Source organism: Myotis daubentonii, chromosome 2, assembly GCF_963259705.1.
Source record: "Myotis daubentonii chromosome 2, mMyoDau2.1, whole genome shotgun sequence".
Classification (NCBI taxonomy): Eukaryota; Metazoa; Chordata; class Mammalia; order Chiroptera; family Vespertilionidae; genus Myotis; species Myotis daubentonii.
In genome coordinates, this window is record NC_081841.1 from 90,329,439 (window position 1) to 90,346,433 (window position 16,995).

General features: G+C 37.7%; 1 protein-coding gene and 1 pseudogene across 2 annotated transcripts in view; one reads left to right on the top strand and one right to left on the bottom strand.

Annotated features, from left to right (window-relative positions):
* The window catches only part of EEA1 (early endosome antigen 1), a 172,804-nt gene that overhangs the window by 53,847 nt on the left and 101,962 nt on the right, over nucleotides 1-16,995 (bottom strand). For both annotated transcript variants that reach the window (XM_059683773.1, XM_059683772.1), the window contains 3 exons: nucleotides 6,736-6,885; nucleotides 6,153-6,272; nucleotides 1,433-1,636 (listed from right to left, as the gene is read on the bottom strand). In XM_059683773.1, the coding sequence (XP_059539756.1) occupies nucleotides 1,433-1,636; nucleotides 6,153-6,272; nucleotides 6,736-6,885 (474 nt within the window). The remainder of the gene's footprint in view (nucleotides 1-1,432; nucleotides 1,637-6,152; nucleotides 6,273-6,735; nucleotides 6,886-16,995) is intronic.
* LOC132225799 (DNA topoisomerase 3-alpha-like) lies at nucleotides 11,114-12,691 on the top strand (annotated as a pseudogene).

Genomic DNA, 16,995 nt, shown 5'->3' on the forward strand with positions numbered 1-16,995 from the left:
AAATTTTTGTGCACCGGGCCTCTAGTGTGTGTGTGTATGTATATGTATGTGTGTGTGTGTGTGTGTGTGTGTATATATATACACACACACACACACACACACATACATACCGCAGACACGGGAGAGGCTCCAGTCACCGCCACTGCGCTCGCCAACCATAAGCCTGGCTTCTGGCTGAGCGGTGCACCCCCTGTGGGAGTGCACTAACCTTGATGGTCAGTATGCATCATAGCAACCGGTCATTCTGGTTGTTCCGCCTTAATGGTCGCTTAGGCTTTTATTATATAGACTAGAGGCCTGTTGCACGAAGAGATTCGTGCAATAGGCCTTCTTTCCCCTGGCTGCCAGCACTAGTTTTCCTCTGGCACCCGAGACCCAGACCTTCACCTTGGCCACCGCCTTCCATCTTCACTCTGGACACAGTCTTCGCTGTGGCTGGAGCCTTCAGTCTTTGCTCCTCGCTCCGGCGGGAGTCTTCAGTCTCCTGCCAGAGCTGCTCCTATAGCTCCTTCCGCCCTCCACCGTCCCCCTCATAGCTTGATCGCTGCTTAGCTTGCAGACTTCACCGACGGGCTCCTGGGTTCCAGGGGGCTGCCTTGCCCACAGCTTGGCTTTCTGATCACGATCACGGGCCGCAGGCAAGGTGACTCCTGGGTCCCGGGGTGCCACCTTGCCTGCAGCCTGGCTTTCCAATCATGATCACGGGCCGCAGGCAAGGCGTCTCCTGGGTCCCGGGATGCCGCCTTGCCTGCGGCCCGGCTTTCCGATCACGATCACAGGCTGTAGGCAAGGTGGCTCCTGGGTCCCAGGGTGCTGCCTTGCCTGTGGCCTGGTTTCCGATCACAAGCACAGCCGCAGGGTCCCACCACCCAGGGCCGCACACGGGGGTCCCAGCTGGGGACAGGGCTTAGGCGGCACACAGGGGCCCGGATGGCGGCTCACGCTGGCTTGCCCTGCCTGCAGTATGCAAATTAGCTGCCATCTTTGTTGGCGGTTAATTTGCATATCTCGCTGATTAGCCAGTGGGAGGCATAGCGAAGGTATGGTCAATTACCATGTTTGTCTATTATTAGATAGGATTTTGTTAGTCATTGTTTTTTCAAAGCATAAAATTCCATAAGGCAAGTATAATTATTAATAACATCTCTAATTTTCAAATGAGCTAACAAGGTGAAATGATTTGCTTATGTTCATATAGGTAATAAGTTATATCCTGGGACATGAACTGAGGTTTCCTTTCTCAAATCATGTTAACTTAATTTCACTAAAATGGCAACCTACCTCTAAGGTAAATTATATGGCATTTGTCAAAATATATAGTATAAAAAGTACTAAAAATAACCATAATGAAGAATCATTTAAGTAAAGAATTTCATAAGATTTAGAGAGATAACAGTGAATTTTAGAAAAAGAATAGATCTGACAAGCTTACTTGTTCCTGCAATGTATGGTTTTTTTCTTGTAACTGGTTAAGAACAGCAGTCTCTCCTTCACCAGCCTGAATTTTTGCATAAAGATCTTCTCTTTCCTTTTCTAGTAAGGAAGTATTTTCTTTACTCTTCTGTAATAAGGCTTCAAGGTTCTGGATCTTTTGATCCTTATCACCAATTTGACGTAGTACTTGTTCCAAATCATTCTGTAAAGAATTGAAAACTAACCTTAAGTACAGAGAACTTAAAAAGTTATTCCTTAAACATAAAATAATTGATAATATATTTAATAATTCAAACACTTAGTCTTAATTTTTTTACTAATCATTTTAACCTGGCAAATGTAATTAAATAATTAATACTATATATTTAATGTAAATATATATTGATAATAAACTAGAATTTAACAACAAAAAAAGCAAACCTTCAATGAACCACATTCTTACTGTAACACTCGGACCTCACCACCTACTACTCTTGTTCAATCATTTGAGACACATGGGACTCCTCATTATTCCTAATCACACCAGGCACACTCCCATCTCAGAGCCTTTGCATTAATTTTTTCTTCTACCTGGAATATACAGTGCTCACAGTCCTGGCTCATTTTCTCTTCTTCAAATGTTTGTTCAAATGTCACCTTCTCAGTAGGCCTACCATGACCAATACACTTAAAATCGCAGTCTTTCCCAATATCCTCTCTCCTGAATATTTTATTTTCTTCCCAAAGCACTTATCTTCTAACACTAAATAATTTATTTATTTTTCATGCTTACCTGCTTCCCTCCACCTCCTCACTAAAATATATGCTCCACAAAAATGAGGATTTTGGTCTGTTTTATTCATTATCTAAGACACATATGCTCTAAGATCCTTGTTGATCAAACAGAAAAATAAATGACTCCATTCTAACACACAGACACTCAAGACTCACTTCAATACCTCAAAAGGACTCTTCTATAAATACAAGAAGGGATCCCTCTTCCACTTTACCAAAGTAATGTTACACAGAGCACAGTGCATATCTAGAACAATGCCCATTAACGTTTTTAAGCTGTCTGACCCACAGCCTCAATCATTTTAAGAGTCAGAGAGCCTCTACCCAGAACAAGGCCCTAACATGTTCCTCTGCCATTCCTGTCATAGCCCCCACCACTGTGTGAGACAGAGCCAGCAACCACCTGGTATCAACAATTTATACCAATATTAAAATATTTGAGATTAGTCACTTTTAAACATGCTTCTCATCCCTCTAAACTTCAATCACTTAATGAGGAAAGGCAACCTGACCTCTTCTCTGCTCTCATCCTCTTTTCTGCCACTAATGACCCCTCTTTCCACATTCCCCTAATCTAGAACCACAGGCCTAAGCTTTTTTCCAGTCACTCTATTGCCAAGGAGTAATTGATATGTGGTTTTCTCTTTACAGACTCTGATTCCCCCTCAGTCCTTTCTTATACTAAGGCCCATTCCTCTAGGAAAGCAGGGAAGTTGACCCTTTCCTGGTTTTTCACCACCACTGCTCTCTCCCTTATGTAAAAGTTTCATGCTGCTTTGGAGAGTAAGTAATTCATTTATTCTACCCTCTATTCTGTGTTGCTATCATCTATAAATCCCTACCTCATTCACTGAAGACTTGAGACCTGATTTAGTCTTTCTCTCAATCCCAATTTCTGCCAATTTCCTGGGAAATACAAAATACATAGAGAATTAAAAGCACAGCTTCAACATTCATGTCACCTTAATTACTATATCTTTACTCATTCTATTCAATCACTCACATGGAGAATCTTATAATCACCTGAAATTGTTCCAGATGAAAAATTTCATCTATCCTACTCTGTGACCACAACTTCCTGACCGTCTTCCAATTTCATGACCTCATTTCTGCTCTTCAGTGTCAAAAAGACATTCATCTCTATTTTTTTAGCCTTTTTACCATAAGTTTAACTTCTCTTCCTGAACCTTGCATATGGATATGAACTAACCTTAACTCTTCTTTCAACCACATTCTCCATTTCTTTACTCTCAAATTTCTAATACAGCCACCCCCAAGAAAGCCCAATCCTAGATTAATATTGCAATCTGCTTCCTTCATCCTTACCTTTCTAAACACTGTTAGAGCAAAATCACAAAATTCCACAGATTGGTGCCACTACAAATTTCTAGACTTCAATCTCCATCACATACTCAGAATCATCCTATCATTTCACTTAATGAGGTTCTCACCTTCAAACATTTCCCTCAATAACTATGTAAAAGCTTCAACATTCTCTCAAATTCTTAGTTTCTGCCTGCTTGACACTCAGCTATTATCCCAACTTTATCCAAAGGGTGGGGTGGGGGGGTGGATATTCAGGAATATCCTTACCATAAAGGGTAAGGATAAATTCAAATTTACTGTATCAGTGACATCGTAGCTTTTTCTCAATACCTTATTTTTTCAGTCACCTCTCCTCCAACATCCTCAATTACTCCCTTTCCATCAGTTTGTTTGTCCTAGATTATAAACATGTTCAGATATCTCTCATTCTCCCAAACACTTCCTGAACCAAGCCCTCCCTCCAGGCTCTGACTCAGTCTTCATACAATTCACATTTAAATTTCAAACGTAATACATATTTACTTTCCTAACTCCCTCATTTCTCATTTACTCATCAATCAAAAATCAGACTTTCAACTACTTCACTTTATTTAAATTACATTTGACAAGGTCACAAATTTACTTCCCAGCTTTGAAGTCCTTTAGCTTCCATTCTGTAGGCCCTCTGATCATTCTCTCTTTGGGCTGTTCTTCCTCTACTCATTTATTTTTTGAATTTTTATTTAATTTATTGGTTAATAACATTATGTACAACTTATATCATTTCTTATCTGGATCACTGTAGTAGTTGCTTAGCTAATTTCTTTGCTTCTACTAGTGCGCCCCTACTATCTACTCTCAAAAGAGCAGCCAGAGTAATCCTGTGAAATTATAAGTCAGATCATGTTACTCCTTTGCTCAGAACCCTCCAATGATTTCTCATCTCACTTAAGAGTAAAATTCTTAAAATTACCTAAAGGGCTCGACATGTTCTGACCCTCTATGATTTCTCTGTGTCCATTTTAATACGTCTTATCATTCACACCACTCCAACCACTGGCTTCCTAAAGTTCCTTAGATATGCTCCTGCCTCAGAGCTTTTTAATATACTGATGTTCTTCTCTCTGATATCCACATGGCTCACAACCTCCTTCCTTCAGGATTCTCATCTCAGATGGGCCTTCCTTGGCATGATAACATTGCAGTCATTGACTTCCAGCTCCCCATCCCTTTTTCATCTCTAGCACTTATCAACATTTAATACACTGTATATTTTGCCTGTTTACTTTGGCTATTATTTGTCCCTCACTTATGTCCATGAGAGCCAACAGTTTTATCTGTTTTCTTCACTGTCATATCTACAAAATCAATTCCTTGGCTAAGAGCAGGCATTAACATGTATTTGTTGACAGAGTGAATGAAAGAACAAATAAATGAATACAGTATTTTGATTCCTGTCCCTGTGACTCCCAAGCCACTCTCCAAATTCAGAAAGGAAAGACAGGCACATTGCTTACTGCCTTCTTTAAACTGGGTGGCAATTTTAGAGTTAGTGAATGAGGGTCCCCTAATATTACTTTTAAAAATATTTTGTGCCCAGCCAGCGTGGCTCAGTAGTTGAGCACCGGCCTATGAACCAAGAGGTCACTGTTCAATTCCTGGTCAGGGCACATGCTCAGGTTGTGGACTCGATCCCCAGTAAGGAGCATGCAGGAGGCAGCCAATCAATGATACTCTCTCTTCATTGATGTTTCTATCTTTTTCTCTCCCTCTTTGAAATCAATAAAAATATATTTAAAAAATATATATTATGTGTACATAGCATTAGATTGCCATTTCCCAGGAGGCAGCACTGTGTCTTACTCATCTCTTTATTCTCAGTGAGTACCACAGGACCTAACATACAGGGCTCAATAATATTCATTGAATTAATGAAAGAGTGAAGGAAGTGAGTGTTAAAGTTGAATTCATTTCAAATATCTGGGCACCCTCTTCCCCTCACCATAACAAAACAAAAATGTAACTTCTTTTAATTTTCTAAGCTATTCTGTAGAATCTGTATAAATTTAACCACTTATATTTTCTATATCAAAAATGCCAATGTTCATATGATAGTTCTGAAGCAGGAAAAGACATGACCAACAAACTCTATGTTCTCCCATAGAAAACACAAAATGTTACTTTTTACTGGGCTAACTAAATCAAGAAATTTTATTCGTATTTTTTTTATTTTTCAAATAAGTTATTTAAATAATACACCTGAAACTAATATAATATTGCATGTCAAAAGTAATTGAAAAATAAATAAATAATAATAGCAATACTAAATAATAATACATTAGGTATAAAAATAATTTAAATAATATACACTTTATTTAAATAAATAAGTTTAATATACATTCAGTTAATAAAGAAATTAAATAACTAAAGATTTTTAAAGAAATAAATTTACTTATAATAAATAATTTTAAAATATTTTAGAGAAAATTTCAACATAGCAATAAAAAGATTTTCTGATTATCCAGATACTAAAAATTATCAAAATCCTCCATAATCAAGTATTTTGCATTATCTAGTTTTAGCAAAACAAAGTTTTGGCTATTTTTATTTAAAAGGCTAATAATTCAAATAATAGTTACCTGAGCTTCTCGAAGTTTTGCTGTAGTGCTTTGCTGAAGAGCTTGTTGTTCTTGATGCTGTTGCTTTGTTTTCTCTAATTGGTGCTGCAGTTCTGTGGAATTTGTTACATTTTCCTTTAACTTAAAAAATGTAGACTGTCAGATGACAACTTAGAGGCATAATGTTATCAATCATAAATATCAGGTATTACTTCACATCTCACAATTCCCTAGTCTGAAGAAAAAACTAAATTCAGACAATATATAATAAAATCAACCTTATATGCAGTATCTCATTGCTTATAGAATATAATATCATGATTAAGAAACTATTCCCTAGAACAGACTGTCATCCTGAGAAGAATTCAATTCTTTCTCCAGGATCCCATTTATTTTATTATTGTGTCTTGTATTCGAATGTGATCAAGGAATTACATAAAAATTTCTTCTAACAATAATCTAAGCCATGGTATCAATATTTGTTTTATTTTTTCTACAACCATAATTATCATTTATTGAAAAGAATGAATCATAACAATATTCAAGATACCTCAACTCTATCAACAAATTTGCTAACATAAACTTAACGGAAATGCTAGCTTACCTCTTCTTCTAAACGAGAAAGTTTGAGTTGTAAATCAGCTACTTGCTGTTCTTTATCCATCAACTTCTCACTTGAAAGCTGTCTCTGCTCCTTCAGCCTTCCATGAGCTTCCCCTAGTTGGCGTTCTGTCTCCAGAAGTTTGCTATGTAACTTTAAAAAAATTAAAAAAATTATATATAATATATATACACACACACATATATATATACATATATATGTATAAACACATGCACGACCATCACTACCGCCACCTAGCTTTCAAATGTTTTATTTTCCACCAATATTAGTACAATATCATAATTTTCATGATCCAACTCAATTTTAACCACATAAATTATGATGAATCCCATAAAATTGTAATTAAACATCACATTTTCTGACTTTCTTGCTCTTTTAAAAAATACAGTGAACCAAAAGGTCTTGTTTGGACATAAGTATTGGAATCTCTTGAAGAACTTAACATAACAAAGTGAAAGTTAAAAATTAAGACACTCAGAGCATAGGCATATTCCACAATATTTTTTAAATATGTTTTTATTGATTTCAGAGAGAAGGAGATGAAGATATAGATACATGATGAGAGAGCAACATTGAATGGCTGCCTCCTGCATGCCCCTAATGGGGATCAAGCCTGCAACCCCTGCATGTGCCATGAAGGGAAATCAAACCGGCAACTTCCTGGTATACAGGACCATGCTCAACCAACTGAGCCACACTGGCTGGGATAGACAGTATTTTTCATCATTACTACTGTTTTTTCGTATTATGAACCACCACAATTTACTTCTTACATTGGGTATTAAAGAGAACACAAAGCATTCCAAAGTCCTCAGAATGGTACAATATTTCTAAATAAAATAGAGCAAATAATTTTTTAAAAATATATTGGGGGATCTTCATTCACTAACTCTAAAATTGCCACCCAGTTAAAAGTAAAAGAGAAATTACACCTGGAACTAAATCAGAACTCAAATTCATTATTCTTTCTAATATCACCAGAAATAATAGTTACTTTCTCTTGGGATGGGGAGGGAGGGTAGTTCCATTAAAAAAATAAAAGTTTGTATTAATTTCAAAGGAATTGCTGCACAAGTGCTGGTAGTATAGAAAAAAAATTTCTGCATGGAGATAAGAATGCAGGACATTTGGAAAGGCTTATACACTAAGAATGCTCTGACACACCAGCCTCAAAACTCAAAATAAATGCATATGCTTCAGCAAAATTAAAAAATTTAAAACAGCTCGACCAGCATGGTTCAGTGGTTGAGCGTCGACTTATTAACCAGGAGGTCAAGAATCGATTCCCAGTCAGGGCACATGACCAGGTTGAAGGCTCAATCCCCAGTGGGGGCCATGCAGGAGGCAGCCAATCAGTGATTCTCTCTCATCACTGATGTTTCTATCTCTCTCTCCCCCTCTCCCTTCCTCTCTGAAATAATTAAAATTTAAAAAATAAAAAACATTCTATATAATTGCTGCCAATCAAAATTATATTAAATCTTAAAATATTAAGACTCTATAGCCTTTATGCCATATTTATACTCATATGCTCTATAATTGCATATTTCTCCATAAAAATTTATAATTGGCAAGGGAAAAGATAAAGTTCTCTCAGTAAAGTAGACACCTGCTATTTTCTTATGCTATGAAACAACCTATGGCTATCAAAATACATACTATGCTTTTAAAAAAGTTAAACTTTTAAAGTAAAACTTGCTTCCATCTAACTAAAACAGGACTCAATAATAAAGACAATGAATTTTTATTATCTTTGTCCTTAGCCAGCACCCTAACATCTGTCTCCTTTTTATTCTTCTTTTTAAAATGCAGTGAGTTAGCACTACAGTAAAACCTTGATATAACAGACTAATTCGAGTGAAGGGGTATCCATTAAAGCTAAAAGTACATAAAGTAGGTTTTCCAAATGCATATGTTAAAAAACTGAAAAATTAGTTTGCCTGTTTTTACTTATGTAGATACATTTGTATAATTAAAATTAAGTATATATGAAAAGTTTAATTTTGCAGAAAAGTTTTCTTTATGTACTACTATAATTTTAAATTTATACTGAATAGGTCTAGTAAATGCTTGCATTTACCAGTCACCACAAGTAAACAAATGCACATGGCTGGGGTGTGGCTTAGTGCATGCAGGAACATCAGCCTGGCACACGTTAAATCTGCTGCAGAAAGTCACCCCATGTAACAATAGAACCAACAACAGAAGCAACTACCAAAGGAGATGCGGAGTGATCATGTGCTAATCACTGGCTGAACACTGTTTACTAGCGGTAACACTTGGATTAAAGTATGTAGACTATAGTTATAGATATGTAATGTTTACTTATGTCAGTGAAATTACTAAAGTGTTTTTTCCAACATATGGCCTATTCACTAAAATTTGTTAGATATAACAGTGCAGCCCTAGCCAGTATAGCTAAATGGTTAGAGTGCTGACCCCGTGCACTGAAGGGCCACAGGTTCGAATAATGGTCAAGGGCACATATTTGGGTTGCAGGTTAGATCCTACCCGAGTCAAGGCAAATTCGGGAGGCAACCAACTTATGTGTCTCCCTCACATGGATATTTGTCTTTCTCTCTTTCTCTTTCTCTCTCTCTCTCTCTCTCTCTCTCTCTCTCTCTCTCTCTCTCTCTCTCTCTTCCCCCCTCCCCATGCCTCCCTCCCTTCCACTCTCTCTAAAAATCAATGGAAAAAATATCCTTGGGTGAGGATTAATAAACAACTAAAAATCAATTAAAAATCTTTTTTAAACATAACTGAATAATAAAAAATAACCTGTTAGTTATAAGCAAATCTTGGTTAAAAGCATTTTAAAATTACATATGGAGTAGAAATTTTAACTGTTAAATCCTAATTATATTAAATAGAGGTCCTCAAAATCAAGGGTTTATTATATAACTAGAGGTCCGATGCACAAAATTTGTGTAAGAGTAGGCCTTCCTTCCCCCAGTTGCTGGCACAGGCTTCGCTCTGGCACTGGGACCCGGGCTTCACTCCAGTGGTTGGCAGGCACCCGGGACCCAGGCAGCCCTGGCTTCGTCCAGAAGGATGTCTGGTCTAATTATCATATTAGGCTTTTATTATTATAGATAGATAACTATCCAAACCTTCTCCTTCTCACTAAAAGAACTAGGTCTAATCTTGATATGTGAAAGCTAAGGAGGCTTTCAAAGTAAGCTCATACTGCAAGCATCTAAGTGCTCAACCTCTTACAAACAGGCATCACCCATATCTAGTTCCTAAACTTGCTGGATAAGAATCTCCTGCTATCAATCAGACTTCTTCCCTAAAAGTTTAAATATAATATTTAGATTCAGGAGAGTTTAGAAATCACTTGCCAAAAAGCAACACTTTAAAAAGCAGTAGTTTTCAATTTCAAGTGCCCAGTATAACCACAGAGGAAATGTTTAAATATACTAATGTCCAGGCATACACCAGAGATAGTGATTTAATTGGGTCAAGGGTGAGGCATAGATATTTTCATTTTTAAATTTCCCTAGGTGACTCCAATGTGCAGACAGAGTTGAGAACCAATGAATTAAAGATAACTATTGCTCTAAAGGGGAGAGAAAAAAATATATGTATTTTTAATAACTTTGTCATTCATTACTGTATGATTCCTGATAAATCCCTGAACTTTAATAAATGAATGAATCTCAAACTGAAGCTTGCCAAGAATGGCAGTAGGCCCAAATAACTTATACAGTGATAGTATACCATTTTAGAGTAAATATGTTAAAGAAAAAGAGGTTAAATTAAAAGAAAAATAGCCCATCAGTGTTGCTCAGTGGTTAAGCCTCGACCTATGAACCAGGAGGTGACAGTTCAATTCCCAGTCAGGGTACATGCCCAGGTTGCCGGCTCGATCCCCAGTAGGGGGTGTGCAGGAGGCAGCCAATCAATGATTCTCTCTCTCATCATTGATCTCTCTCTCTCTCTCTCTCTCTCTCTCTCTCTCTCTCTCTCCTCTGAAATCAATAAAAAAATATTTAAAAAACATATTTTTTAAAAGTAAAAATAGAAGGCTATATGACACAGCTCTGAAGTCCAATGGGTTTGTGGGCACTGATGGCTTCCTGAGGCTCTAGTTCCTTTAGGGTAGGTGTGGAGTGGCCCTGACCTCTGAGTCCCCAGCATAGGCACCCAGGATGATATTAACCTGACACCCGCTGCACAGTCCGGTGTCTGCATCAGCTCAGGGGCTGTATCTTTTCCACATCCACCATGGAGGTGGCCTTCTGAGACATGCGGAAAGTCCTCTGGGTGGTGAAAAAAACTGACACAGCCAAGGGGATCACTGACCTGCTGTCCTAGGGTTGCATAAAGCTGAGAGGACTTTCTAAATTCAACAAGATCTATGAATTTAATTATCACTTGTATGGTCAGATGTTACCATAATAATGACTTGGGTTTCTGAACATTTGCTGGCTCATGATTTCCACATGCAGTTTTGTAAATGGCAGAGCTGCAATCCCCTTGTCCTCTTTGAAGCAGAAATTGAAAAGTACTGCCCAGAGAACTTCGTACACATCAAGAAAACTCTGGAACAAGAGACTCAGCAGTGTCAGGCAATGGTGATCTGGACCAACTGTGTTAGAGAAGGTGAAAATATTGGTTTTGAGATTATCCAAGTATACAAGTCTGTGAGTCCCAGTCTGCAGGTTTTGAGAGCCAGTTTCTCTGAGATCACCACAGAGCGCTCAGCCTCTGAAAACCTAATAAGCGAGTGAGCGATGCGGTAGACATGAAGCAGGAGCTGGACATTAGAACTGCCTTCACCAGATTCCAGACCCTGCAGCTTCAGAAGATTTTTCCCGAGATGGTGACAGAGCAGCCGATCAGTAACGGCAGCTGCCAGTTCCCAACACTGGGGTTTGTGGTGGAGAGATTTAAAGCTATTCAGGCTTTTTGTGCCAGAATCTTTCACAAAATTAAAGTAACTCCTGACCATAGAGATGGCACAGCAGAATTCAGCTGGATAAGGCATCATCTCTTTAACCACACGGCTTGTCTTGTCCTCTACCAGCTGTGCATGGAGAAGCCCAGGGTGACTGTGGTGGATGTCAGTTCTAAGGCAAAGAGCTTGGGACACTATGGAAACCATGAGAATTGCCATAAAGCTCTACACTCAAGGGTAATTTAGTTATCCCAGGACTGAAACATTTTCCCCAGAGACTTAAACCTGACAGCACTGGTGGAACAGCAGGCCTGGGATCCACACTGGCAGATCTTTTGCATTCAAGAGTGGGGTGGCCCCACCCCAGGCAATGGGAACAAGTCGACCAAGTTCACCCTCCCATCCACCCCATCAAATACACCTGCAAGCTTGAAGTAAAGAGATGTCAATGTCAAAATTCTCCTATTTCACAATCTACTGCCTGAATCTGTGAAAGACCCCCATGGGAGATGAACAGCAACTGTATGAGTTTATTGTTTGCCATTTCCTAGCTTGCTGTTCCTAGGATGTTCAGGGGCAGGAGACTACCATGAAGACTGACATCTCTCAGGAACGACTGTGGTCTATGGTCTTGTGATTCTGGCCCAAAACTATCTGGCTCTGTAGCCATATGATCGCTGGAGTGACAAGGTGATAACTATGGATAAGTCAGAACCTAGTATCTCACCCCATAGGCTTCAGGGAGAAGAGGAAGATAGCCATGTTCCCAACCCTAGGGCGATTGCATGGACCAGGGCATGTTCTTCAAACTGGAAATTGTCTTTGGCCTGGAATTCCATAGCAGAATGATTTGTTTGACCCTTCCACTGCTCTCTGTAAACCCTCCCTGTCTATGAGAGAGGCTCTTGCTTTCAGGCCAGCACTGCGGAGACGATGGGCAGGAAAAGGAGTCCACCTGAGCTGCTCACTGAAGCGGACCTTATTGCCCTCTTGGAAAAGCATGGCATTGGTCAGTATAAAGTGGACCCTACTTTATAGCTGATGTGAGGCTTAGAGAAGTTAGGAACTTAACCTAATGTTACAAAGTGTGTAAGCTATTAAAACTTAGGTCCAAATAACTACACAGTCATTGCTCTTAAGCAATGCTCTGCATCATCCATATACAGATACCTCAGAGTTACTTCTGGTTTGGTTCTAGACTGCTGCAATAAAGTGGGTCACAGGAATTTTTTTATTTCCCAGCACATAAATAAGTTAGGTTTAAGTCTTTTAGGTGTGCAATAACATTATGTCTAAAAAAAAAAAAAGTATATACTTTAATTAAAAAATACTTCATTGCTAAAAAATGCCAACCATCATCTGAGGCTCCAGAGACTTGTAATGTTTTTACTGATGGAGGGCCTTGCCTCAATGTTGATGTCTGTAAAGTGCAATAAAATGTGGCGTGCCTGTAAAGACAGACATCTCCCACCAGTCTCAATGGGGAGCAGGGGCTGCCCATAGACTCAATATTTTTGACCCACGTTGGGATTTGTTGTGTGTGTGTGTTTTTTTTGGTTGTGTTGTTTTTTTAAAAAAAAAAGATATGAACATGTAAAACTTGAGAAATTTCACATAAAAATCTGTCACTTCATCTTTTGAAGCATCAGGACGTCTGGCAGCCTGAGCCTTCACTCTCACACGCACAGTTGTTTGGATTAGAGTGGCAGCCATCTCCTCTAGATGTCATTCTCCATTGCTCAAAGTGGACTTCCTTCACCGACTCATTACATGCCAGGCCCCTGTGGGATCTCAGTTTGTCACCTATAGGCCATGTATGTCCATATTCTTAGATTTTTGTTAAAGCATTTCCCATAATTGTTTAGGAATTAGAAAGTAGATTTATATGGCGTCAGATCATAAGTTATATAAATGTTTAATCACTTGGTTGTACACCTGAAATTAATATAATATAGAACATCAACTGTAATTGAAAAACAAAAATATTTTTTTAAAAAAGAAAAAAGTAAAAAGAAATACACACTGGAATTATTAATAGAATGGCCCACTTTAAAGTCACATTTTTAAGATATACACATATATGTATAAGTTCTTTAGTAAATTTTTTTATAAATATATACATATATATATATATATATATATATATATACACATATATATATAATTCTTTATTCATTATATTCCTTATAATGCTTACTATGTGCCAGGCCCTATTCTAACATGCTTCACAAATAGTAACTAGTTTAAATCTTTATAGCCCTATAAAGACAGTTCCATTATTATCCTCATATTATAGACGAGCAAACCGAGACACAAATTAAATAACTTACCTGAGATCACACAGTTTATAGGCCACAGAACTAGAATTTAGGCAGTTGCTTCCTAAATCCACAGATAAACCACTGTGCTTTTCAAGATGGCATATTAGATAATTTTTTAAAGTAAAACTGATAACATCTAATCTTTTCATTAAGTAACAAATCATTATCAGCACATCTGTGGCTATTGTAGAAGTACACATAAACACAAATATAAGGGATATATGTCAACTATCTAATTTTGTCAGCACTGAAATGAACACTGATTATGATAGAGTGGAGAGCAAAACAAACCCAGTTCATGCCTATATACTTAACGGATATTGAAAAAAATGTTTAAGGTGAGGTTTACTTCCATTCTTCCAACAAATATTTACTGAAAGCCTTAAGTATAGAGGCAGATAGAGTACAAAATAAAACAAATTCCTCACATTAGAAAGCTCACAGTCCAATGGGAATTATAGACAATATGGAAGTAAACAAAAAATTAATATACAATATAAAGTGTTATAGAGAACAAGAAAGAAGAAGCTTGCTGAAATAAAGAAGTGGATCGGTCAGACTATATGGAAAACAAGCTATTTAAATAGGTTGGTCCCAGAAAGCTTTATTGCAAAAATGACACTTGAGCCAGCCTTGAAGAACTGCAGTCAAGAATACACTAAGAAGAAAACACAGGCAGAGGACCTAAGGCAGGAAAGCATTTGACATGTTGGTGTGTTTGAGGAACTAAAAGAAGAACAACATGGCTTCACAGTGACAGGAGATGCATTTGAAGACATAGTTTGGGCAATATTACATAGAGGCTTACCAAATTAAAACATTTGATTTCAATTCAAAATGTAATGCAAAGCCACTTTAAGCAGTGTTAAGCAGAGGAATAAAGTGATATTACTTCATGTTTTAAAAAGATGTCTCTGACTTCTGTATGGAGAATAGATTAAGGAGGTCACTAGAAGAAGGGAAACTTGTAAGAAGGCTAATACAGTAGCCCAGGTCAGCAATGATGGAGGCTTAGGTTAAGGGTAGTAGCAGTGTAGATGAAAAGAAGTGGACAGATCTGAAACATACTTTGATGGTAGAATCCAGACAGCATGCTGAAAGAAAGAAGATAAATGGTATCACTTCAAGGTCTTCAGTATGACCTTTTTATTTTGTTCAGAACTGTGACTAAGCCCAATAATCATATATTCAAATCTTTGTATAAAAATATGTTTGAGCCCTGGCCAATGTGGCTCAGTTGTTAGAGTGTCAGCCCACAGACCGAAGGGTCACAGGTTTGATTCCCGGTCAAGGGCATGTACCTGGGTTGCAAGTTCAATCTCCATCCCCAATCGGGGCGCATGTGGGAGACAACCAATTGATATGTTTCTCTCACACTGATGTTTCTTTCTCTCTCTATCTCCCCTGCCCCTCCCTTCCACTCTCTCTGAATCAATGGAAAAATATCCTCAGGTAAGGATTCATACACACACACACACACACACACACACACACACACACATACACACTAATATGTTTGAATAGGTTCTCAAAAATTCCCAATGCCCCTCCATCCACTGACAACCAAATAAAGCCTGTATTTCTCAGCCTATATTCAAGATCCTACATAAAAGTCCCAAATGCTCTTCCATAATAGTCCACTCCTATTACACATGTCTTATTCTAAGAGCAAATCACTGCCCTTCCTGGTTTTTATAATACTTTCCTGCCACTAGTTTACTCTCGCAATCCTTCTGCCTGAAAGCTCCTCCTGCCTACAAAAAGCTACTTGCCTAAACCCATCTAATGTTCACAATTTCAAGCACCACTTCTCTCTTACAGAAAGCTTTACCTGATCACATAACTAAACAAAATAATTACATATGGTGAAGTACTATGGGGGGGGAAAATAAGGAGAGGAACTCTCCCAAATTCTCATAGTATATGGGATCATTTTACTATAATTCTCACGTTCTTTGGTAGAGGATAGCACTGTTCTTATTCTCAATGACATTTACATAATCATTTAAGGTAGTGTGTCCTTTTCCATTTCTGTATCTCCTAAAACTAAGGCATGGTGTCTTTTAGAAACCATAAATGCCCAATTTGTTTTTCTGGATTGAAAGTCAAATATCTAAGTTATTTTTAAGTTATTCACTGATATCTCCAAGCCTCTGTTTCCTTTCATTATGAATGCCTGAATTAATTTTTTCCCTTACTCACTAAAACATTTTCTGATAAATAAGCAATGTGCCGGGTAGTGAGGATACAAAAGTAGTAAGACATGGTTTTTGTACCCAAAGAGTTCAGAGTCTAGTGAAGAAAGACATAGGGTAATATAACTATGCTGTAGTAAGTAAAACAATCAAGATATGTACATGCTTAAGCCATCTTTTGGGGAAGGTTAGAAGAGGCATTGTTCAGAAACAGATTTCTAGAAAAGTAGCAAGTAAAATAAGTACTATTTATCAAGTAGAAGAGGAATAGAAGAATATCTCAGGCCAAGAAGACAGAAAAATTTGATGCCACAAAAGCAAGTATCACTTAAGTGAAAATAATTGAACATTACCAAAAAACTGTCTGAGGACTTTGTTCTTCCCCAAATTTCCATTTTTTCAATCAACTTTTAATGTTTTCTATAAGAAATAACTAGAATACATAATTTTAAAATTAAGTTAATAGCAAAGTCAATACTTGCATTAAACTTCACCTGATAGACATTTATCTATAAGAAATAGCTGTTAGGGATTGTCAAACTGCAGCGGGAAGGCCGGGGAGGCTTGGGGGGCAGGAGGTAGGGGGGTAAGAGATCAACCAAAGGACTTGTATGCATGCATATAAGCATAACCAATGGACATAAGACACTGGGGGATAGGGGAGGCTAGGGGACTGTCTAGGGCGGGGGGGGGGGAGGGGAATGGACACATATGTAATACCCTTTGTATTACTTTAAGCAATAAAAAAAAAAGATTTTTTAAAAAGAAAAAAAAAAGAAATAGCTGTTAGGTCTAATAGGTTTTCTTTTAACATATCTAATTTTTA